This window comes from Dermochelys coriacea, chromosome 6 (genome assembly GCF_009764565.3).
Source record: "Dermochelys coriacea isolate rDerCor1 chromosome 6, rDerCor1.pri.v4, whole genome shotgun sequence".
Lineage (NCBI taxonomy): Eukaryota > Metazoa > Chordata > Testudines > Dermochelyidae > Dermochelys > Dermochelys coriacea.
Window position 1 is genome coordinate 64,517,722 of NC_050073.1, and position 24,521 is coordinate 64,542,242.

The 24,521-nt window shown below is 41.6% G+C and overlaps 1 protein-coding gene across 5 annotated transcripts in view; it reads left to right on the forward strand.

Annotated features, from left to right (window-relative positions):
* ZNF106 (zinc finger protein 106) overlaps positions 1–24,521 on the forward strand; it is a 73,076-nt gene that overhangs the window by 24,402 nt on the left and 24,153 nt on the right. For 4 of the 5 annotated variants that reach the window (XM_038405463.2, XM_043516704.1, XM_038405464.2 and 1 more), the window contains 8 exons: positions 1,441–3,582; positions 4,548–5,193; positions 6,892–6,961; positions 8,388–8,542; positions 8,653–8,713; positions 9,065–9,433; positions 22,134–22,893; positions 23,412–23,467. In XM_038405463.2, coding sequence (XP_038261391.1) covers positions 1,441–3,582; positions 4,548–5,193; positions 6,892–6,961; positions 8,388–8,542; positions 8,653–8,713; positions 9,065–9,433; positions 22,134–22,893; positions 23,412–23,467 — 4,259 coding nt within the window. The remainder of the gene's footprint in view (positions 1–1,440; positions 3,583–4,547; positions 5,194–6,891; positions 6,962–8,387; positions 8,543–8,652; positions 8,714–9,064; positions 9,434–22,133; positions 22,894–23,411; positions 23,468–24,521) is intronic. The other variant, XM_038405465.2, reaches the window with a different exon arrangement.

Below are 24,521 nucleotides of genomic sequence, written 5' to 3' on the forward strand. Positions count from 1 at the left end.
CATTTATTTCAGAGGTGTTTGGACCACAAAGCCTGATGATGATGATGATTTAAATCGCCACCTTATAAAATATGTCACTGCTGATCAGAGTACATGAGAGAGGTATAATCGTGTTTATGATCTGGGCAATCTGAGTTCTATCTTGTTTTTGGTGCCACCAAAGGGCGAAGCTTTGGAGAGGGCCACCTCTTTTTCCCCAATCCGACCCCAAAAGATGATAAATCCAATTAATTACAGATTAAATAGCATGGTATAGGTTGAGAATGCCATGTGATGGGACTTGAAAGGAAGAAGTTGTCTATCTTATGTCATCTTTTTTGCAAGCAACTTGGCTAAGTATTGGTTAGCTATTTTTGTAACCTACCAAAGTCGTCTTACAACTTTTTCTGCCTATTAATAAACTGTGACTCTTGAAATGCCAGGGAAAGTGTCCCATTTGACCTCCCTCAATGTCTTTGCACCTTTCTTTCTTCCTGTTGACTCATCACTTCCTGCGTTTCCTCCTGAACCCATATTTACACCTCAATACATCCCATTTGTGTACATTTACAAATGGGAAAAATACACCCCCACAGTCCCCCCCCCCCCAAAAATGAAACTAACCTGAAACTTGCTAACCATTGCATGCCTTGTATTTTGTATTTGTATTACAGTAGCCCCTCGAGGCCCAAACCAAAATCGGAGGCCATGCTGCATCTTTCCCCCCCCTCCCCTTCCTTTGTCCCTTCCCTGAGGTGCTTAAAATCTCTTACGTGTTTATACTGTGCTTAGCACAATGTGACCTCAATCTTGGTTGAAGCATATAGGTGATAATGTAATACAAATAAGTAAATGATCCAAATGACAGCATAACTGACTGTTTGGAGGGACCTTACGTGAATGAAACTTTTTTTTTTAAATAACTTGATGACACTTACAATACTGATTTATTTTGCCATTTTTCACATGTGGTCTTAATGTAAAACTGTTTGTTTGTAAGGATTTTTTTTTTTGGCTTGTTTGTTTTGTGTTTTAACTGTACCCAAGAGATGTGCAAGGGCTTTTTGGAGAGGTATTGTCAGTGTTTTCATTCTGTGCAGGCTTTATGGAAAAAACAAAAGAAGTTGGCTGTCATAAGCAGACATCATTGCTAGAATGGATTAGGCAAGCAGTAAGAACTATATATTTTCTCCCTCAGAGGCAAAGTGCATAGCCACTTCCAGATATTAGTAGTTTGGGAAACCAGTGTCCTGCCAAACGACCTGAAGTTGCTAGCCTATGTGGCAGTATTGTTACCCACCAGCCTGCTTTACATCTAAGGCTGAATGTGTATAGATTTATTCTTGCAGATTTTTAGATCATTTTGAATAGTTTGAGGCTTGTTACCTCTTTTACAAAGCTGGGATAGATTGGGATATACTTTTAAGTCACTGAACAGACATATTTCCTTATGTCTTCTAGGCAAGTTGAAGCTTGCTGTAGAAACCAAGAAATAGAATCCGATGATAGGAGACCACAGAGAAGGCGAGAAGAAAGAACTGCTTATAAAGACAGAGAAACTTATGATTCATCCTTGTGGCACCATCAAGGCCCATCTAAGAAGGACTGGAAATGGGAAAACAATGGCTTTATGAACCCTAGGCAAGGCAAATTCCCACATTCCATAAAGAACCCTAAAGCAGACAGGCACCTCAGTGTTCCCAGGGGATGCTCGGGATGGCATCAAAATGGTTCTGCAGGCGTTTCAGGTCAACATGATAACCATGGGAATTCTGGAGGTATTTGGCATCCGAATGTACGAGGAGAAATGTCAAACTGGTATCAAGATGTCAAAGGAAGAAATTCCAACTGGCATTCTGAAGGAACAGGTGACTTTTCTATTTGGCATTCTAAAAACTCTGCAAGAAACTGGAAATCCAATCCTCAGGGTACAAATGGCTGGAATTTTGGTGGCACAGGGGACACACATCCACTGGGAAAAAATAGGACTGCAAATCCTAGTTCCCACACAGAAGATGGGAGTGTTGCATGGAAAAAAAAAACCATTAAATATAACCAGGAAAGGTATACACGGCAGTGGCAGGCGAATGACCAATTGGATTTTACTAGTGATAAACTCCCTTCAGTGGGGGCACTGGATTTCGGTATTTCTGAACAACCGGAGAGTAAAATGTCCAAGATGAATGGAAAGAGTGGCAGCACTTCCAAAGATAAAATTCATCGATGGACTCCTTACCCCTCCCAGAAAGCTACAGACCAGCAGCCATGGACTGAAGAGAATGTTTCTAAAACTTCAGAGAAAAAAAATTCTGTATCTCTACCTTTCCTCGAGACATCCATGAAAGGGATGGATCTTGAAATAGATACTACAAGCCTCCCAAAACTCATAACGTGGGAAGAGACCCTTTTAAACCACCCCTGTGACAAGGCCACTGCTGACCATCTTGAATCTTGCAAGGTGAATGCAGACTGCCCCAGTGGAGGAAGACCTGACCAAGAGGAGGGCAGAAGTAACAGGATGCCATCACTGAAATCCCCACTCATGGTTATTCCAGACATGAAGTTATCTTCCCAAAAGCAAGACCCAAAGAATCTCTTGAAAAATGTCAAGCTTCTATTATCTTCCTCCCCTGGAGAACTCCAGAACCATTCAAATGCACTAAACTTAGAAACTAATCGTTCCTCTTCTTACGTATCCAAGTTGCGCAGTGCTTGTAGCTTAAGAGACAGCAGAGATGTGCTTGACAGAAATCAGAGACAGCCTATTGATAGCCTAAGTGAAGAACTAAGAAAAGCCAAAGAAGAGTTGCAATCCAATCTTTCTCTGCAAAATTCTTACTTAAGTTCATACAGAGATACAGAGAGTAATATAAGAGGTGATCGGAATATAGAGGAACCCAGGAAAGGTTTTTCAAAGACTAATGAGCCTAGAGCTGATACATTGGAGGATGTAAGTGAAGAGTGTGAAAAGGCTGAAGCAAGCGTTGAAAAGCTAAGTCCTTTCATTAATACTTGCTCAACATGTGACCCTCAGGAGTGTGAACATGCTAGCACCAGAAAGGAAGGTGACACAGAAGCATCAGGCAAACCTCCCAATTCAAGTATTATAACTGATAACCAAAAAGATTCTGAATTTCAAATGGAGTCAGTGAGCCCATCAAGCCTTCAACACAATTTAAGTGATGAGCTGAAAACCTCTCAGGAAGGGAAAGGTGAAGATCCTATCAAATCAAATCATTTTGATATGGAAGGCTTTGAAAACAGTTTAGATCATGAGCTGCAAAAAGGAGGTGGTGGCCAACCTTCAGGCCCTCTTCTTCCTGAATTAAGTAAACTTGGCCTCCCTGCTTCCCTCCAAAGAGATCTGACACGACATATCAGTTTGAAGAGTAAAGTTGGGGCACATCTTCCTGAGCCCAACCTCAACAATGCGCGGCGTATTCGAAATGTTAGTGGTCATCGAAAGAATGAGACTGAGAAGGAGTCTGGACTTAAACCAACCCTGAGGCAGATTCTTAGCGCATCCCGAAGAAACATAAACTGGGAACAAGTCATCCAGCAAGTAACAAAGAAGAAACAGGAGCTTGGCAAGGGTTTACCAAGGTTTGTAACCTTTTAACTTTCAAACATGGATCTTGTTATATTTGAGTCACAAGACTCAAAAGATTGACTTTTGAAGAACTGCAGAGATGAATTCTACCGTACCATATTTGTCTATCTGTGTCTGTAAAGAGACACACGCGCACGTTGATTCTGATCATAATTTGGGACTAACAATTCAGTGCATATGACACTGGTAGCATTAGTTTGTATTTTAACGTTAACTACAAAAATGTATAGATATAATATGAACAATACTTTAAATGTATTGCAAGACCATTACTTGATTTTTTTTGCATGAGATCAAATACTGAGAAGTACTTACATTGTCACAGGCAAGTTGAATGCATCCCTTGCTGTAGTAATTCTATTTTTTTAATTATTAGCAATTTGTACATTTAAAAAAAAAATCCAGATAGTGATTCTCAATATCTTATACGTTGAAACTGCCTTTAAACTTAATGTGGAGACAAGTATTTTCAGTCTGTCTTGTAAACACAACATCTTACTGTCTCATCAGTCGTAGAAATAGGTAATTCTGTAATGACTGTCTGAAAACTATAGTAGGTTTACTTTTCTGTTTTAAAATTCTGTTTCAGATCTACCCTGTGTAAGAGGGTAGTGTGCTGCATTACAACTCCGACAAGAACTTCAGTACAGGTTTCTGACGTCAAACTAAGAGGGCCAAATTGACCTTCACTTTACCCTAGAGCTAATGGAAATCCTGCGTTTGTGTTTGAAAATAATATCGTGGCTAAGCACTAGCTCAATAGCGAAGTTGTGCAGCTAAGGGTCCTTCCTTTTTAGATTACACAAAAGGCAGCACAACACTAGTGTTGTCATCTTTTAGTCCATCAGTGTATACCTGGCTATATATTTAAGACAGACTTTTTTTTTTTTTTAAGATTTCTTTCAGTGCCTGTCTTCTGCTATTATACATTTACAGTGCTTTTTGTTTGTTTTTTTAGGTTTGGCATAGAGATGGTACCCCTTGTTCAGAACGAACAGGAAGGTCTTGATTTGGGTGAAGAACCTGAGCTGTCTGGCCTAGAAGGATTCCAGTGGGAAGGGATTTCCATGGCAGCATCTGGATCAGCTAGGAAACGCAGCCTCTCTGAAAGCAGTGTTGTTGTGGACAGGACTGCTTCTGTTTATGGCTTCTTCAGTGACCAAGCCACAACAAAGGAAAGTGAGCAAAAGCAAATCATTCCAGCCTGCCATTCACATTTTATAGCACCTATATATAAAACAAGTGCTGATAATGTGGCTGACTTCAAACAAGAGACATCCTCTCTCCCTTCATCACCATTCATGTCTGAAAGAACTGAAACTACTATCAATGGAAGGAGACACAGCCTACATACTCCCTCTGATGTTACAAGCTTCACAGTATTTGCCACAAAACAAGATCAGGAGAGTCCAGAATGTAGAATATCACTTCTTGAAAACAAAAATGCATTAGAGCTCACAGAGGAAGGAAACATTTTGGCTTCAAATGGAGCTTCATTGCTTGCAGGATCAAACTCGGTAGATGCAGCTACAGACAGCAGCTGTACATCTGGTACTGAGCAGAATGACAGCCAGGGAATTGGAAAGAAAAGAAGAGCAACTGGAGTAAGTGTAGTTCTGCTCATCTTCAGGATATTAGCAATAGAAATCTTTCTCTTGTTGGTTGTCATTTAGATTAGGATTTAATCATTGGTATTTTTAGTAAGTCATGGTCAGGTCACAGGCAAGAAACAAAAAATTATGGCTCATGATCTGTCAATGACTTATACCATAACTACCCCGATTGAATCTTAAGAGGGGGTGCTGCTGCTCCGGCTGCAGCCGGGGTGGGAGGGAGCCCTGGGGGGCCCACGGTTGCTCTGGCCGCCCTGGGGGACCGCTGCCAAGATTGGGGTCAGGGCATGTGGGCTTACCCCACTCCACGTGCCTGGCATTGCAGCCGGAGAGCAGGCAAGCCCACTACCCAGCAGGAGCACCAGCAGGGCAGAATGGGGTAAGGCCCCATGCCCCAACACTGCTCTCCGGCAGGAGCACTGGATGGAGCGGGGCAAACCCCCACGCCCCAACCACACTACACCCCTCCCTCAACCAAGCTTCACAATCATCATTGGTGAGTACAGTATTAAATTGTTTTAAAAGCATTTAAAACTTATACTGCATATGTATGTCTTTTGTCTGGAGAAAGGTTCCAGGGAAATTTCTAACATCCCCCCCATTTACATTAATTCTTATGGGGAAATTGGATTCGCTTAACATCATTTCAGTTAAAGTAGCATTTTTCAGGAACATAACTATAATGTTAGGCGAGGAGTTACTGTATATTTATAGGCAAACTCTAATATTGGCCAGGACAAACACACTGATTCTTGGCATATCTTGTTTCCCTCTGTACAGTATCTCTACTGAAAGGATTGTGTTCACAAGACCTTTGTGGTGGTTTGACCCAGGATAGATATCCAGTGCTACATAATTGCAAATATTTTTTGTCCTCTTAGATTCAGTGTGTTTTTTAATTGACTTTAAAAAAAAAAAAAAAAAAAAAAAAAGACAGGGTGGGATGGAAGATGCCTTCATGATAATTCTAGCTCTTTTTAAGATTTCCTGTGGTTTAAAGAATAGAAAACTGCCACTGCCCAGAACATCTAGACTTGGCCTCCTGCCTCTGGAAATGAGTGTCTTCAATAGAATGCTTATCATGTTTCAGGACCTACTAGGAATGTTAAGCAACCGTAGAACAATCAGTTTTCTGGTAATGCCTGGTTTTATGGTTGAACATTTAAAAAGAGAAATGCACTTTTTTTTTTAACCATGTGTCTGTCTTGGGCCTAATGACTCTCTTTCTGTGTATGTCCCTCTTTCATCTGAAACTTTATTTAGCATAGTATTTATCCTTTTCTAGATTATAACTAGTCTTATTTCCCCATTAATGATCTTATCACAGCAAATGACATTAGACAGACATGAAGGAGAACATCTTGGCCAAGTCTACTTGATAGACTTGGCAACTGAGTACCTAGAGGGTTGTCTGCTGTAGTATTTCATTGTCTCCGGTGGAAGCAGGAAATTTATTTTTAGCTCCTTTCTCTCTTGAGATAAGAGGCAACAAAGTATGAGTGAATGGTGTTGCAACAAAATTCATCTGCATATGTTCTCTCCTCTGGCTATAATCTAGACTTGCCTGGGAAAGACATAGTAGATATTTAAATTATTATTGTAGCCCTAGACTTTTGTAGGATGTAGACTTAAGTTTGAATTATATTGTTCTAACTTTAATGAATGAACTTTTCTATTTATAACTTTTAGGAGGGATCGTCTCCTGAAATCCCAAGTCTAGAAACAAAGAATAAAAGAAGGAAAATTAAAGGCAAAAAAGGTAAGTGATAACAGATGTGTGTGGGAGGACACAGCATGAAGAGGTTATGAGTATATGCCAATGCTGCCTTGATAACATTTGGTTGTTAACAAAAGTTGGTTTGAGGCTTCTCTCCTCTTCATGGTGATTTTTGGTTTGGGCTTCCACCTTGTCCCCTGCCCCCAGTTTCATGGCTGAACACTGCAAAGCCTGTGATACTCTGCTTATCCTGAACACTGCAGTTCTGTGCTTGTGGCTGACTGGGACATTGTGCTCACTAAAGGCATACAAAAGAGTGCCTGTGAAGATGTCAGCCAAACTGTAACTGGATATTGACAGGTAGGCAATGTCGGGAGCAGAGCAAGAAAGTGAGAGTATTCTTGTTCTACTCCACCTCATTGTGTAAGATGGCTTCCTTAGTCTCTCCTTGCTCTCACACATTCTTAAGTGTGACCTATGATCTACTTTTTAAGCTTTTCTAATATTTCTTTTGTATATAATGTGTAATGAAGTAAAAGCGTTACTGGGCTGAGTGTTAGGAAAAGGTAAATTAAGAAATATTTTTGTAAAACATTTTGCTGTTCCTTTGGAATTTTCACCTGAATGACATTTTCTATCTCACAGAGTGGAAGGATGGCTTTGTTAAGGCATATGACTTGGAGTCAGGATATCAGAGTTCTATTCCTGGTCTTGCATGTTTCTGGTGTGATTTTTGGGGCATATCACTTAATTTTACTTTGCCACAATTTTCTCAACTGTAAGAAGCAGATGAGACTTTTCTCGCATGAATGTTGAGACCAAATTGATTGTAAATGTGGATTTCATCAAATGGATGATGATCGCAGCCTACCAGCAAGAAATTTTGTTCTTCCCACTGACCTGCATTCCTCAAAAGATTGTCAGTTTCCATGATATGGCTGCGACCGATATAGCTAAAAAAGGGTGCTTTTTTTTTTTTTTTTTTTGGTCTTGTCATGTCATGTCAGGGAGATGATAGCCAATTCTGCTTACAGGATTTTGGGATTCAGATAATCATCATCATCCCTATCCTGATAAGGAGTCAGACTTCCGCCACTTTGTCTGTCTTGCTAAGAAGCAGATGCAGCTGATGCCTGTCAAGTGAAGCATCTGCTTTGTTCCCTGTTGCGGAGGCCTGGAGGACAAATGAGACTTCCTCCCATAAAAGCTCCAGGGAAGTAGGGCCAAAAATACCTCGCCTATGGCATTCTCCTGCAGCCTTTTGACAGTCTTTCTGTTCTTCCAATCCTGCTTCCCCTCCTGTTGGAGTACTGACTGACACTTCCAACTCATTGTATGAGATTTAATGAGTTCATTGCTTAATGCTGTGATACAAAAAAGTCTACTAAGATGTCTCCACAAAAGTGACCTGTTAAAATGAATTGTAAAACATGAGCTGCACTCTAAATTGTGCTTATTTCTCTTACAGAGCGTTCTCAGGTAGACCAGTTGTTGTCTATTTCCCTCAGAGAAGAAGAGTTGAACAAGTCACTGCACTGTGTGGATGACCGCCTCTTGCAGGCTCGGGCTGCTCTGCAGGCAGCCTATGTTGAAGTTCAACGATTCCTTGTATTGAAACAGCAGGTACCTGCAGGCTTTTTGAGCTGTCTGAACTAGAAATTAACAGCCTTCAATTATGCTTGATAGGGCTGATTAAATCATTTTTTCTCCTCCCTTCCCCCCCCCCCCCACAGATAACAATGGAGATGAGCACATTGAGGAGTCAGAGAATTCAGATCCTGCAGGGGCTACAAGGTACTGATATGTAACAAAATTGCAGCACTGGCATTCTGTGGGGGTTCACATGCTTCTGTGCTGATCTTGTATTCAGTTTAACTTAGAATTTGCTCATGAAAGTTCAAGATAGGTTGGTACAACTTAGTAAGTCGTCCATGGCCAGTTTTGTTAGGCCATTCCTGTGTTGCACAGTAAAGCTTTCTACTATTCAGACTGATCCAGGCTTTTCAAGAGTGTAATGTAGTAGGCCCAGCAAACTCTTAATTGAAATGTTTTCCTTCTTGTCTCCGTTTATTTCCTCTTGAACTGTTAAAACCAAACTTCCCCAAATAGTTAACATATGGGCATTTGCTCCTTCTTTCTCTCTAGAAACCTATGAACCTCCTGAGAGGTCAGAACAGCTCACCTGCAGCATCTCAGATGAAAGAAGAATTAGCAGATCCGTGACAACAGCTGATCTAGCTCTTCGTCCTTCAGGTCAATTCTTCCCCCTTCTGGAGACTTCCTCAGGTCTCTCCTCTCATACATCCCCTTCTGGTACTCCCTTGGGAGCCTCTCTCCGAGTGAGTTCCCCATCTGTGTGCCAGACCCCTGGTACTGTCACAGCCAGCACTGTTCCTGATTCATCCATGCAAATTAAACAAGAACCTATGTCTCCAGAGCATGGAGGAGAAAGTGTGAATACTGTGCTCCATGGCTCTGTGTGCACTCCACAAGCAGAACTGCAGCAGAAGGATGGTATGTTGATTTATCTTCCTTTTAAAAGACTAGTTTTGTGAGAATGGGGAAAACCACTTTGTTGAAAGAGTAAAAGTTATTTAGGCTTCAAACCTGTAAGCTACTCTGCATGGGTGAACCCCCATTGACTTCAACCATGGTAATTATTTTGCAGAATTGGAGCTTTAATTTGTAACAGACTTAAGTTACGTTTTATTGTTTTATTGATTTGGTTTAAATGCATATCACAGCTTCTAAAACTAAAGGCTTATACTTCTGCTTCAAAACAAAAAATAAAAGGCCAGGACTTGCATGCAATAATTTCTTTAAAATGGTGGGGGGGGGAGTGTGTGTGTGTGTGTGTGTGTGTGTGTGTGTATAATATAGTATTATGGTGGCTAGTGAGATTGTATTTGCTTCTAGTCTGTATTTTAACTGGAAGCAGCATAGCACTGGTAGCCACCTACACAGGGCAAAAACTGCTTAAGCAAGAGATTTAAACACACTTTTGGCCAAACTAAATTAAGGATCTTCTTAACAGGGGGTTAAAAAAAACAAAAAATCCTCCATTACTCTTAAATTGTAAGTGGGATTTAATAACTAGATTCAGAGGTTGCATAATTAATACTACCCTCTTTCCATTGCTTAAAATCTGAATTACTGTGCGTGGTATTAAATTCTTTTCATTATTCTCTGTATGGCCTTGATCCTGCCGACATATATGCTTAATTTTACTTGCATGGGTGGTTTTATTGAAATGAATGGGACTGCTAACATGAGTAAAGTTAAGCATGTGTTTAAGTGCTAGCAGGATAAAGGTCATGTTTGTAAAATTGAGATCTTGAGTGTATCTGGAATTATTGTGATAAATTGTTTATAACATTTTTAAAACAAAAGAGCTACATAAAAGTTCCCGAGCTCCAGCTTTCTTTTAAAGGGATTTAAGCCCAAGGAACCTAAATCCCACTCATTTCCCCCCCCCCCCCCCATGAAATGCAGGCACTTTTCTGCAAATCTTACCCCTCGGTATCTACCTGGGCTAGACCAGGGTGAAACGCACACCTAACCAGTGTATGACCTTTCTTCTCCCAATCTAGGGAAATCTCACTAAAAGAAAAGTAGAAAAAAACCACAAGGTTTTTTGTTAAATTAAACATACTATACGTTGTACTTCATAAGCATATTTATTTCTCAAACATAAACCATACATTGTCCAAAGTAAAGCTTACAATTTTGTATATAAAACAGAAGAGTCCATGGTCTAATTTTTTTGCAGTTTCAGATTAGTTTTTCCTAGTATGGATTCTTGTAGCTATTACATTTATGTTCAACTATGTTGCATTAATCTGGATATATTTAATTCATTATATTTTCCTTTTACTTTTTCACTTGCAGCATTTAGTAGAGGACCTGTACATCTAAAGATGTATAGAAAAAATATATCCAAGGCAAAGTATTGCAGTTGTTAGTTTAAATTGCTTATATTGTTTTACATTGAATGTGGTGTTCAGTCTAAAACAAGGGTGCCAACTGCCTATCGAGTTTAAGTATTTGCCTTTCCATTTTTAATGGCTTAAGCAGTTAGGGATTTTTGTCATTTTATGGGGCATCAAAGATGAACAGAGGACTGCTCCTGCATGAACCTGATGATGAGGAGCTGCTGAAGGGTATGGGACAGAGACTTAAGTGATTGATTGCTGCAACTGCAATGTCATGATGTCTCTCTTGCAGAATTTTCGAACTCCGTGCTTCTATTATGAGCGTCAATGGCTTGTTTGGTGGCACAGTTCAAGTTAAAGAATTGGATTAAACTAATTTTCTACATTTTGAGATGAGCATGAATCTTGCTACTAAACTCTTTGCAATGCTTACATTTAACTTTAGAAGAATTGTTTTCATAACTTCCGTCCATTCAGTTGTATGCTTCCTACTACTTTCTTTTTTGGTACATTAAGTCTAAACTGTAGGTTGGTATTTGATAGTCAAATTTAATTTCTGTTTGCAGTATTGATCAGTTTTCATATATCACACACACACAAAATGAGCAACGGCCACCTTGTGAATTCAACACTAGAAAAAATGCAATGAGCTAACCCATTTTACAGAGATTCACCAGAGGATATCTTGCCCCCTTTCGGTAGATTTATATCTGGCGTTCCAAATTCCCCCAAAATTCAACTCCACATCCTTGTCTCTTTAACATGTAGATGAGTTGATTCCACTCGGCTATGCACCTCTCTCCAACCTCCCTTCACCTCCTATTTAGAAAGTTCTGTAAGACTTGTAGTTTCCTAATAGGGATAGCAAGCACCTTGATTTCATCAAGTCCCATTTTAAAATAGCTACAGTTTTTTGTTCACAGTGTAAATTAGAAAACAGCTTTTGTTTAATAATAATTAATTAATTGATTCATTTAAAAAAATCTTTCAATGATGTTAAATATGTAGTGACAGAAGTTTAAAAAACACTGGGAATCAGAACACTGATAAAACCAGTTGAGGTTTTTTCCCCACTGGGGTGGTTGAATGGAAGTAGGCACCTTGGTTTCTACCAGTTATATCTAGGATGTGAATTAACAGTTTGCGTGCATCCCTTCCACCCCAATGTTCTAATTTGATATGGTCACAACTGTTTAAATATTTATTTGTTCTACCTAGATGTGGATCTAAGAGCATGCACCTGTATATCAGCAGTGATCAAAAATAACTTAAATTGCTCGGAAAAATAGCTTTTCATTAATTTGATAAATATGCTCTCTTCTCAGCAATTGCCTGAAGGGAAGCCTTAATTATAAAATTAGAAAGCCTGGGATGGCCAATTGGAGCACATTTAAAGTAGAATAATTTAAAGGGTCATCCCAGAGAATCACATGTGTACCATCTTGTCTGACTGAAAACTGTCAACTTTTCAGGAAGGTTGCAGAAGATTCAACTTATCTTTTTCCTAAGAGATTTCTAAAGAGAAATATTTTTGTAATGCTGTTAGCTTCTCCTTTCTGGCAAGAGCCTGTCCCATGTGGCATGAATAGGGATTGTTGGAATTAATAGTATTTGACATTATTAATATTGGAGACCAGCAGATTCTGATTTAACCATAAATTCCTTTATTAAATCCAAAGGTCAAATGGTATTTTATACAGTTGCTCTAAACATGCCTAACTGTCTAAAAATAAGCAGTCACTACACACAGTACAATAAAGTATTCATGAGCGTATGATCAGTATACTTACAAATAGACCAGACCTAGGGAAAAGTGTCTCATCCTGGTGTGCTCCAAGCATGATCAAGTAGGGTCTGACAAAGAGCCATGAATCTGAAAGTTCTCTCTACCGTTCAGCTAACTTGTTAGCTTTAGCAAAAACCCAGTTTGAAACAGTTATCCTTATTATTTTCCTCCCTCTTTGCTTACCAACAGAACAGTGGGAAGGTTTTTGTTTTTCTTTAGGACAGTTTGTCTTGTTACTGCAGCTGTTCATTTAATCAGTTACTTTTTGAACCATGCATTTTTCCAACACTAAGTAATATTACTTATTCTCGTAGCCTTCTTTTACTTGCTGATAGTGGCCGTCTCTGTACCAGTCACAAACCAAATATGTATTATTTTTCTTAACCATACTTATGCTAATTAAATTTTCATAATTATCCCTACATTCCCCAACTTAAAACCTGCATATCTATATAGGTTTTACTATATTAAGCATTTAAATTATATTGATAAATGACCAACATTGCAATGACTGTCTCTACCATGGCTATAATCCCAAATTGAATACTTGTTCCCCCCAGGAGGGGCTAGCCAATTCCCTGTTACACTTTCCTGTTGTTTTTTCAACAAGGTGTTCAGAGGTTCTGGCCACTAAACTTTTAAGATCCAAGCTTAAAGAAGGAATGGAATTTTCCAAACTCAGGTACTGCCTTTAAAGCATCCTTCTGCAATTTAAATGTTGCCTATGTTTCAGTTACATTATGAAAAAACTGGCAGCTGATATGTTTTTATTTATCACCACATGAAATTCAGGTGTGAAACAGTACATAGGACAATTAAAATAACATACCCAGGGTCCATACCGGATGTGGTCCCCTTCATCCATCACACAATACATTCTTAGTAGAGGTAGCTTTTACTTTACCAGATTTCCACACATCAACTGTACTGAGCAATTTATAGACTGGTCCCCCACCTTGTAAGCCCCCATGCCAGCAATTCTGTCTGTAAGACATTAAACTTGCATGTGTAGGTTTATCCCCCAGGTGCAAACAGTAGTACAAGTCTGGGGCTTTTCAGATCTTGTCATTGTCTTGCAACAGTATTTGAGGAGGGAAAACAAACTCCTTTTACACCATGTGGGCTGCAGTGGTTTCACATTTAACTTCAAGATATTGGACCTTTAACTTTCTTACCGTGCACCAACTGATACCATCTTTCTTGTACGTACCAAATTTAACTTTTTTCTGTGGTGATAAAAGGGCAAGTTTTCATGCTCCATATCATTTAAGGCTGCATTTACTTTATATAGCAGGTTTCAGAGTAGCAGCCGTGTTAGTCTGTATTCGCAAAAAGAAAAGGAGTACTTGTGGCACCTTAGAGACTAACAAATTTATTTGAGCATAAGCTTTCGTGAGCGACTTCATTGGATGAAGTAAGCTGTAGCTCACGAACACTTATGTAACATTTAATAAATTTTAGTCTCTAAGGTGCCACAAGTACTCCTTTTCTTTTTATATAGCAGGTAACCCCCACATACTGCACGTTATCATTAGAACACAGACAATCCCATACTTCCTTTAAAAGCAATAATGTGTATATTATATATCATTAAAGTTTCTTTAATGAGTCCTTGGTATTGCTTATTCAGTGGATGCAGTAAATTTTCTGCAAGCTTCTATTTAAATGCTTGGGCATGTTCCCAAAACGTCTCTCTCAGCTTGGTTTCAGAGTGACATACCAATCCCAGACAGCTCGTATCCCATGCCTTTTCCACGAAGTTCCTTTGTGTTTCATTGCTGCCCCACCTTGGCAGGCTTATGCATTTTGTGTCCAGAAACTCCTTTCAACAGTTCTTAATCATATTTCACCAAACTCCAGTGGGCACAATCCATTAGATAACTGCAGTATGTGCAGTAACACTGGCACATAAATAAATTGAACATCATTGTACAACACTTCTTTGAGGGGCCTTAATACTACTAAATTACTGGGGTCTTCCTCCGCACTGGAGCATTCTGGCTTTTCGTTCTCTATGCATGGTATTTGTAGCACCCTTATTCCTACCCTCCTTGATTTCCAAAAGGGTACATATTGATATGCTCATTTCTTGTAAAATTTAATCAAACACAAAATGTATAATGCCCCTCATGTCTAGCCTATATATATTCCTTAAATAGAGATTCATATTCACCATGTTTTCACCTGTTGTCAGGCCACTTGCAGAATTGTATATGATATCCAGTGACATTGTTTGTTCGGGTAGATGCAGACATGTATTCCACTTAGGTGTGTGCATGCCCAGCGCACTGGAGTCAGATATTTTTACCTAGCAGTACCCATAGAGGGGCAGCACTCATGGCTCTGGCCCCTCCCCTGTTGATATGAGGCAGCATTTCCCCAGCTCTCCTCAGTGTCTTCTCACCACCTGTGGGTGGAGCTGGAGCTCTGTGTAGTTCAGTCTTAGCCTAGTTTTTTATTGTATGTAGTTTGTATTAGTTTAGTGTTCACGTTAGTTAGTTTTAGTAGCTTTTCCTCTAGTGATGCCCTCACTGGGGTTCAAACACTGTCTTTTGTGTAGGGGAGCGACCCCGAGCAGCAATCACCACATGCAGTGTCTGCTTTGTCTTGGTGAGGCCCACCTCTAAGAGCATAGTTCGATCTGTGGATCATTCAAGAAAAGGACTCAGGTGGCCCAGGACCTTCACTTCAAGAAGCACCTGCTTGAACAGGCCATGTGGCCTGATCTGGTACCAATGTCCTCATCCAGCCAACGATCACCCTCTTTTTCTGAGTGCGGCCACTTCACTTTTGGGAACAGGCACATCTCCAAAGAGGTTGAGGAGCCATTCCTCCTCAACTGCACCAAGGACAAGGTCACATAAGACCAACTGAGATCGCTCCAGGTCTCGGGGTGACTCTTCTGCCTCTCCCAGGAAGAGTGTGGACCAGTACAGGGCCGGCATTGGCAGGCAGCTCCAACCCTTCCCCGGTTCCGAGTGGGAAGGGCAGAAATTTTGTACCATCTACTTTGGTTCCAGTCTCTGCTGTCAGTTGAGTCTGGTACTGATGCAGTTGCTGGTACTGACTGTGTCCATGTCGTCAGCATACCAGGCAGCCACAGACCTCTGCCTTTTGTTGATGCAAGATCTTTCCAGGGCTGCACCACCTTAGCCCCTCCAATAGAGCAAGATGCTGAACCCTCGTTTGTGAGTACCATATCCCAATGCTCCCCTTCCAGTAGTGGGGGTAGAGCCAGTATCAGAATCTGTATGGGGAACCCTGGTACTAGGAATCTCGGCACTGCCGAATGTGCTTCCGTGGCAGCTTTCCCCAGCCACTGCCGCTATTCAAGTCTGGACAGATACTCTCTTTGGCACCGACATGTTCAGTACCAATGATATTGCCTCCATCAGAAGCACCACTTCCTGCATCGTTCTGGGCAACGGATGAACGGATCACCTACTTGCTCCCTGTGTCTTGCTCTTCACTTGTCGCTGGGATCCCAAGAGTCTTCTACATCCAAGTTGATGTCTTCATCCTCCCACTCTGCAACATCCAATGAACACCAAGGATCACTAATGGACCATTTATAGTCCCCAAGATTGTCATCCACCACTTGGTTGGGATGGAGGTCCTTGTCCAGGTGCCTACTGGCTACCAGTGCCCTGTCCATATCAGTGGCCCCTTGCAGTCAGTGGGTTGCCCCTCATTCGCAGAGGTCCTGCTCTTCACCTCCTTCATAGGCAAAATCACTTGCTAGATCTGCATTGGTATCTGCAGACATCAGTCATCATTCTCCCTGTGGAGCCTCCAGAGTATTCTTATCTGGGTACATCATCCCTGGGACAAGATCTGGCCTTGGCTCAGTTAAGAGCCTCTGCTTTTTTGTCTCCAGATGGGACTGCACTACTGCACATCCTTCCCTTTGATACTGGAGGACTTTAAGGCATATCAAGACCTTTTGCGCCATGTGGCTGCACCCTTGGGCATCCAGGTGGAGTTTCTGCATGAGATCCCCACAGTGTGGTGGACATTTTGCAGTCATCTGCCCCGGCAGAGTTGCTATCCCAATCAGTGTGCTTCTCAAATTGGCTGAAGCCCTTTGGAGTACACCAGCCTTGATGCCGCCAGCGGATAAGCACATGGAAAAGTGCTGTTTTGTTCCAGTTGAAGGAACTGAGGGGTTCTATTCACATCTGGCCCTGAATTCCCTAGTGGGGAAACAGGGCATAGCAGGGCAGATTCGGGTCTACTTCTAAGGACAGAGATTCTACATGATGGGATCTTAAGGGCAGGAAAGTCTACATATCCTTGTCTCTACAGATGTGAATCTTTTTAACCAACTTGTTGTCCACATACGATTCCTTAATTGGACAGCTATGTCTGGGTTCGCAGACCAGCTGCCCAAGGTCTCACAGGAGGACTTTGGGGCTTTTGTCAAGAAAAGCTCCTTGGTGACTAAAATATTCTTGAGGTCTGCCCTTGACATTGCAGGTATTTCAGCCAGAGTGATGGTCTCTGTGGTCACTATGAGGAGGGCTTCCTGGCTGCTAAATTCCAGCATTGCACCTGATGTTCAACAGACTATCGAGGAGTTGCCTTTTGACAGCCGAAACCTGTTCTCTGACAAGACCGATGACATGCTTCACTCCTTCACAGATTCTAGGGCTACCTTGAGATCTGTCGGGGGAGTGCCCCACCTGAACTGAGGCGAAACTGTGATGCTCAGCACCAGCAGCAGCAGCAGTATCGTCCACAGTGTACTTTTGCGCAGCCCTTTTCCCTGGAGCAGTAGGACTACCCTAAAAAGCGGGATAGATCCCACAAGAGAAAGTGGTCAGGCTCAAAAAGAAAAGGAGTACTTGTGGCACCTTAGAGACTAACAAATTTATTAGAGCATAAGCTTTCGTGAGCTACAGCTCACTTCATCGGATACATTTGGTGGAAAAAACAGAGGAGGATATCCTCCTCTGTTTTTTCCACCAAATGTATCCGATGAAGTGAGCTGTAGCTCACGAAAGCTTATGCTCTAATAAATTTGTTAGTCTCTAAGGTGCCACAAGTACTCCTTTTCTTTTTGCGAATACAGACTAACATGGCTGCTACTCTGAAACCTGGTCAGGCTCAAGCTTCAGCCAGCCTACACACCCTCCCTTGGCTTCTAAATGCCTATTTTGACTCCTTGTTCCAGAGCACTGTTCTAGTCCATTGCTCCTTCCTCCTCATCCTCCTGCCCCTTTGGGGACAGACTGGCCCATTTTTTACAGTGCTTTTTTACAGTGCTCTCTATTACTTCCAACAGCTGGGTCCTGCACACTGTCAGAGAGTCTCCACGCATCCTCCCCATCTCTTTTCAGGGATCCTGTCACGACGTATTGCTCACCAAGCAGGTCAGCTCTCTGCTGGCATTGGGAGTGGTGGAGGAAGTTCCACTGGAACGGCTTCTACTCCCGGTACTTCCTGATACAGTAGACGCTCATTAGTAGCAACATATCAGTGCCCTTTTGCTATGTTGCTCCTAAGCACCTGTTGCTGTCTTGGGGAGTGTTGTCTGACTAAAGGCAGTCTGCTTTTTCTGATCCGTAAAACAGCTACAGTACACACTAACAATCTATAATTGTAGCAGAATATATATGTCTTATTACTACAATATTGCATTAGTTTACATACTGTACATTTTAAATGTTCATTTGTAGCCTACCACCATATTATATCAAGAAAGCGGTATTAATTGAGTTAACCTCAGAAAAGTATCCAGTTTTATTTTTGTTTTAAAAAAATCAAACATCAACTATGACAACAAACACAACCTCTTGCTCTTACTTGTAAACATTTTTTGTACTCGGACTTAACTGTAATGCTTTGTATATGTTGTAAGTTGTCCTGATTAAGAGCGTCTACTAAGCAAATAAATAATTTAGATTATTACAGTATGCAAGTAAGTGGAGCATCTGATGTCACATCACAAATGTTGCTCTTATGTGGTGGCTATATTGCTGTTGCCAAGTGGACTATACACGGTAAGGAAAATGTGACCGCAGGAAATGTTGCTAATAAGCAGCGGTTGCTCTTACAAGGTTTTGCTTCAAACAAGTGTCTACTGTACCCAAATTCAAGGGAAGGCTGGGACCCATCCTCTACCTTTGCAGCCTCAACAAACATCACATATGAGGTTCCATTTTATTTTATTTTTATTTTTTTTGACTATCCTCCCCATATTACCTCAGAATGACTGGTTCGCTGCTCTGGACCTGCTTACTTCCTGTGGTTCAGCAGACTTGCCACATGGAAGTTCCTGCACTTTGTTGAAGGAGAGTGCCATTTTCAATACATGGTCCTGCTATTCAGCCTTTTCTGCTTCCTGAGTTTTCACCAAGTGCCTGGTCATGTTTACTGCATATTTCAGGAGAAAAGGAATCCACCTCTTTCTGTTCAGTGATGACTGGTTGCTATGGGGCAGATCCAGAGAGGAAGTTCTTGCTCACATCAGGACCACATTGTGCTTGCTTGACCATCTTGGCCTCATTCTAAATGCCAGAAAGTCAATCTCGACTCCCACTCAACTTTTTTTTTTTTTTTAATTGCGTACCTGTTAGATTCCACAAGATCTAGGGCTTACCAACCGACCACTTTCAGGCAATTTGATGTCTTCCTCAGTCTGCAGTCTCAGCCTTCTACAGCCATCCGGGTGTGTCTGAGCATGTAGGGCCACATGTCCACTTGTACACAGGTGAATCAGTTTGCAAGGCTATGCCTCCATCCCTTCAAATGTGGCTCAAGATGGTCTACCATCCCAGCTGTCATTCACTGCACAGGCTGGTTTGTCTCCCTCCACTAGTCCTAAACTCCTTACAGTGGTGGATGTGCCCACAGAATGTTTTGTCTGTACAATCTTTCATGAGTGATGTACCAGAGTATTCAGATTCTAATGTCTAAACTGTATTATTAAATCTATTCACCTAAATTTGGGTTGTTGCTGATTTTATACTCTATGTATCATATGACTTAAAAAACTAACTTTGTATCTGTGGATAATCTAAGCACTATACCCAGATGTACAGACACACTTTTCCCAACCAATGTATTATATAATTTTTTAAAGTTAGCTTTAGTAACATTTTTACATCTGTACTGCACAGGTTCAGCCTGAATGGGGAGAGCCCAAACAGCAAATCCTGTGACTACAGTCCCTTTTTGGTGATAGGACAACCCCATAACATATATTGTCATATCCTCAGCGTACAGCCCTTCAGAATTTAAATTACACCTCTACCCCGACATAACGTGACCCGATATAACACGAATTCAGCTACAACGTGGTAAAGCAGTGTTTTGGGGGGGCAGTGCAGCATGCTCCGGCGGATCAGCGTGTCTGGCTTCGACACACTGCTCTGAGTGGTGTGTTAAGGGGGCTGGGCCAGGGCCGAGGGGTTGGATAAGGGGCAGAGGGTCTTGGAGTGGGGGGCCGTAAGGGGATGAGGGGGTTGGATGGTTCGGATGTTCTGGCGGTGAGAAATGGGGGTGTTGGATAGGGTGTGGGAGTCCAAGGGGCTTGTCGGGGAGTGGGGATGTGGATAGGGGTCTGGGCAGGCAGGGGAGTAGGGGGTGGGGTCCTGGGGGTGATTAGGGATGGGGGGATCTCTAGAGGGGGTGGTCAGGGGATAAGGAGCAGGGGGGCTTAGATAGGTGGTGGGGTCTTGGGAGGGGTGTTTGGGGTGGGGGGGTCTCTGGAAGGGGTAGTCAGGGGATAAGGAGTGGGGGGGTTCCGAGGGATCAGTCAGGGGGCAGGAAGTAACTATTAATAACAGAAATGCTTGATGCCAAAGCAAGTTCGATATAACGTGGTTTCACCTATAACGTAAGATTTTTTTTTGGCTCCTGAGGACTGCATTATATTAGGGTAGAGGTGTGTGTTCTGCACATGGCATAAAAGGGTTAGGGCTCCCTTTTTAGAGAATTTCTCCAGGACACTCGAGTGGAGTAGCACAATTAACATTCCTGTTAGTAAGGGTGAGCGGTGTTTGAGCAGACAGACTTCAGTTTGGTGGTCTTCCAGCAGCAAAGGTCACTTGTCTAGATCTAGACACTGTACCATTTTTGATTTTACCAGACAAAATATACTTTAGGGGAGTATGAACAAGGTAGTTTTATGCATCCCTACCCCACCAGGTATCTAAAAATGTTAGAGCCCACCAAACAGCCAATAAGGTTTTTTTTTTTTTTTTTTTTTTTTCCCCCACACGGAGTATACTGCTTTTCAACTTCATTAAATACCCTGGGAGTATAAGAAATCCTTTCTTCTTTGTCATGATATCCTGAGTTAACAAAGGGCGAAATAGTTGTGTCCCTGGTTGCTACAAACAATCCAAAAGGTTTTGTGTAATGTAGGGTACTAGGAACTGGAGCTTGTGCTAAAGCCTCTTTTAATTTATACATTGTCTGGGTATGCTGGGGGCGTCCATTCCCACTCCACCTTTTTCTGTAGGAGATGGTAGAGCGGGTGCGGTGATGGCTGCACAATCAGGGACTAAAGCCTGACAAAAGCTGTAATGCCCAGCAGTGATTGCAGTGCTGTTTCAGAAATGGAGCAGCTCTAAAATCACTTGCACCTATTATTTATCTGGAGCCCACAGCTGGGTTGTATGGTTAGTCCCAGGAAAGAAGCCTCTTGCTTCACTAGCTGGGTATTTGTTGCTAGGGAAAACTATCTCATCCTAGTGTGTGTCAGCATGATCTGGTAGAGTCTGATGAAGAACCATCAGATTCATGGCTTTCTTTATAAACTTCAGCAAACTTGCTAGCTTTATTAAAAACCCAATTTTGAAGCAGTTTATCCTTTCTGCTTTCCTTCTTCCAAGGCTTTTCCTTTCTTATCTCCTCCCCACCTCCTTGCTTACCAGCAGAACAGTGGGAAGGTTTATGCTTTTTTCTTTTAAGACTGTTTCTTTGTCTTGTTATTGCCGCTTTTCACTTAATCAGTTATTTTGAACCATACATCTTTCCCACACTGTAAGTAATAAATAATATTACTTATTCTCACGACCTTCTTTTACTAGCAGACTGGCCTCTTCTGTACTAACACAAACCATAAAGCAGATATATTATCTCCTTAAGCTAACTTTAAGTCTTTTAATTTCATAACTATTCTTACAGGGATCCAAAATAAAATGTCTAAATAGCTGTTGCAAGTGCACTTTGCTTCCGGGTAAGTTTGTTCTTAAGGTGAATTCCACTTGACGTACTAATGACACTTTTTAAAAAAGTGTTAATAGCTGATGGTCCTTCCTTTGAAATAAGAAACCGACAGGGCTTGCATAATGAACACAGGAAGTATGTGCACTTCTTCCAGTATTCAGAAAATATTCTACTTTTAAACATACAGCTATGTTATGAATGTAAATTTTCAAATAGATTGTAATCATTCTTGCAGCTTATTAATAATAAACCAAGGGGGGTTTTATGTATAAATATGAATTAGTGCAAAGTGAACACATTGTTCATCTCTTTTCTTCAGTAGATTTCAGCCAGAAAACTTCTGTGTACCCAGTTATCTCAGCAATCATGTCCCTGTCAGAGCTGACAACTTGTTTCCAACAGACTAATCAAGATATTCACAAGCCTGCTACAGATAAGGAGCGGACCATACTATCACCATCTACTCTCAACAAACAAAAAGGGGCGATTGAAACCCTGACTGAAATTACCTTACCAGAACAGTGTAGCATCTCTGTTGCAAATCAATCTCTCTCTTTAGAAACACCTTTGGACAAAGATCCAAAACTACCAGCAGAACATCTGGCAGAATCCACTCTGGTCTCTGCAGAGAACAAAGGAAAAAAGAGAAGGAAAAAGCTAAGGAAGAAGAAAACTTTGCGAGCAGCCCATGTACCTGAGAACAGCGACACAGAACAGGATGTTGTTGACTCTAAACCTATTAGGAAAGTCAAGAGTGGGAAGGTGCCCACAGCGGGAAAGGTTACTACATCCACCTTTCCAAGACAGGAGGATGGGAGTACTACTCATGAAGTAGAGAGGAACAGAGATGATAATGAGAGTGATGCCTCTCTGGAATTAGTAGAAACTGCAAGCCCCCAGTTTGAGGTGGTGGCCATCAACTCATCAGAGTCAGGAGATGAGAAACCAGACAGCCCATCTAAGAGGGACACCATGAGATCCTCGGAGCAAACTTTAATGGAGGCATCTCGCTCTGGTTATGATGAAGTGAGCTCCACCAGTGAGATTGGCACAAATTATAGGGATGGCATCAGTAGAAGGTGAGGTGGAAAGTGGGATTATACTAGATCAGGACAGATTTCTCACATAAAAAAGATCTTCCAAAATTTTAATTCAAGGGCCATTTTTTCCTTGTGTGAAAAGCTTAAAACACGGCGAAGTGGGAGCAAATCTCATTCCTCAAGGCTTCCAGCACTGAAATGAGAAAAGATGAATATTTATGCCTGTACATGCTGTTAGTTTAACTATCTGAATCTCTTCTCCATGTGCATACAAAAACAGTGTTCATGCACTGTTCCATACTAACTTCTGCAGTAAGTAAAGTAATGCCCCCTTCAGAGAGGAGTACTTTTTTTTTTTTTTAAAGGAAAATTGCATAGGGCTGTTAGCTGTGAGTGCTTTCATAGCCCACGGAGGAGTTCTATACTTTCCCTACAATACTTCTGATAAAATATCCTATTCTGGAGTATCACTGAAGTTCTCTACTTAAGTACATTTCGCTACCTTTCCTGAATACCAACAAGCAAAGTCAGATCTCTCTCTACTCTTTATTTTACAGTGTTGCTGAGACTCTCCCTTCCATATCACCAATGAGATGCTCAAAGAACTCCTCAGGTATATTATTGGTGTGCTTTACTATGTTAAATGGGTATAGGATATCTTCTGGAAATTGGAATTAAAGTACAGTCCAAATGTGCTTGCAAAATATTGCTGTTCTTGCTCTTCAGAACTTAAACTCAAAATAAGAGTGGAAGACGCTGCATAACAATCATCAACATGGATCACTTACCCTATTCTTCATTAGGTGCACTGTGCCTGTTTCCCTTCTGATACAGTCCCTTTTGAGTGGTGGGGTGAATTTTGGTAACTTGCGTAACAACTGTTTGACTATGTAGAAAGTCTCTCTTCTGGGGATAAACCAGTCCAAATGCTAAAATACAGACAAGGCCCTTCTTCCTCCCAGGATTCAAACAGCGGCTTCAGTGGTCATAAGAGTTTATCAGTTCTTGTCCCTGATTGCTGGGGTAGATATCAGATTTTTCCCCTTCCCTGAGCTCAGTAATCTTTGCAGCTTCTTCTTAGGCTCCATTAGTCCTTTTGGTGCACGTGTGTTGCTCAATCACCTGCGCCTTCCCTGAGCTACAGCCACAGTCCTTAAATTGTGGAGAGTGGCCAGGTCTAAGCCAAGACTGCTCTGCTCCACTACTTTCCAGGGTCTTTCTGGAAACGTCTGTGTAGGCCTTTTCCCTGTTCTCTTTAAACCTCCCTCTGCCAATCCCTATCTAGCCTTCTTTTCCTGTTCCCACAAGGAACTATTGCCTGTCTCTCTTCTGATGAGCTTCCCCAGCAAGCTGTTCTATGCCCTGTATTTCTCTGCTACTAGCCTTTCCAAGTCAAGCCCTGTTACCAGCTTCATTTCCAGATTTCTTCTCTGGGCTATTTTGGAGACATTTCTCATCACATCTTGTGCTTTCTGGGCATCACCTCATAGTGAGAGAAGGCTGTCTGCTTTTATAGCTCATTAGGCAGCCACATGACCCCTTGGTGATTCATGTGCTCCACCTGAGAACTACAACTCTTAGCCCTGACTTTAAAGGGACTGAGGCCCCATAACTGGCATCCTGACCACCCCTGCTCTTAAAGGGCTAGAGGTCTATTACATTTTTTT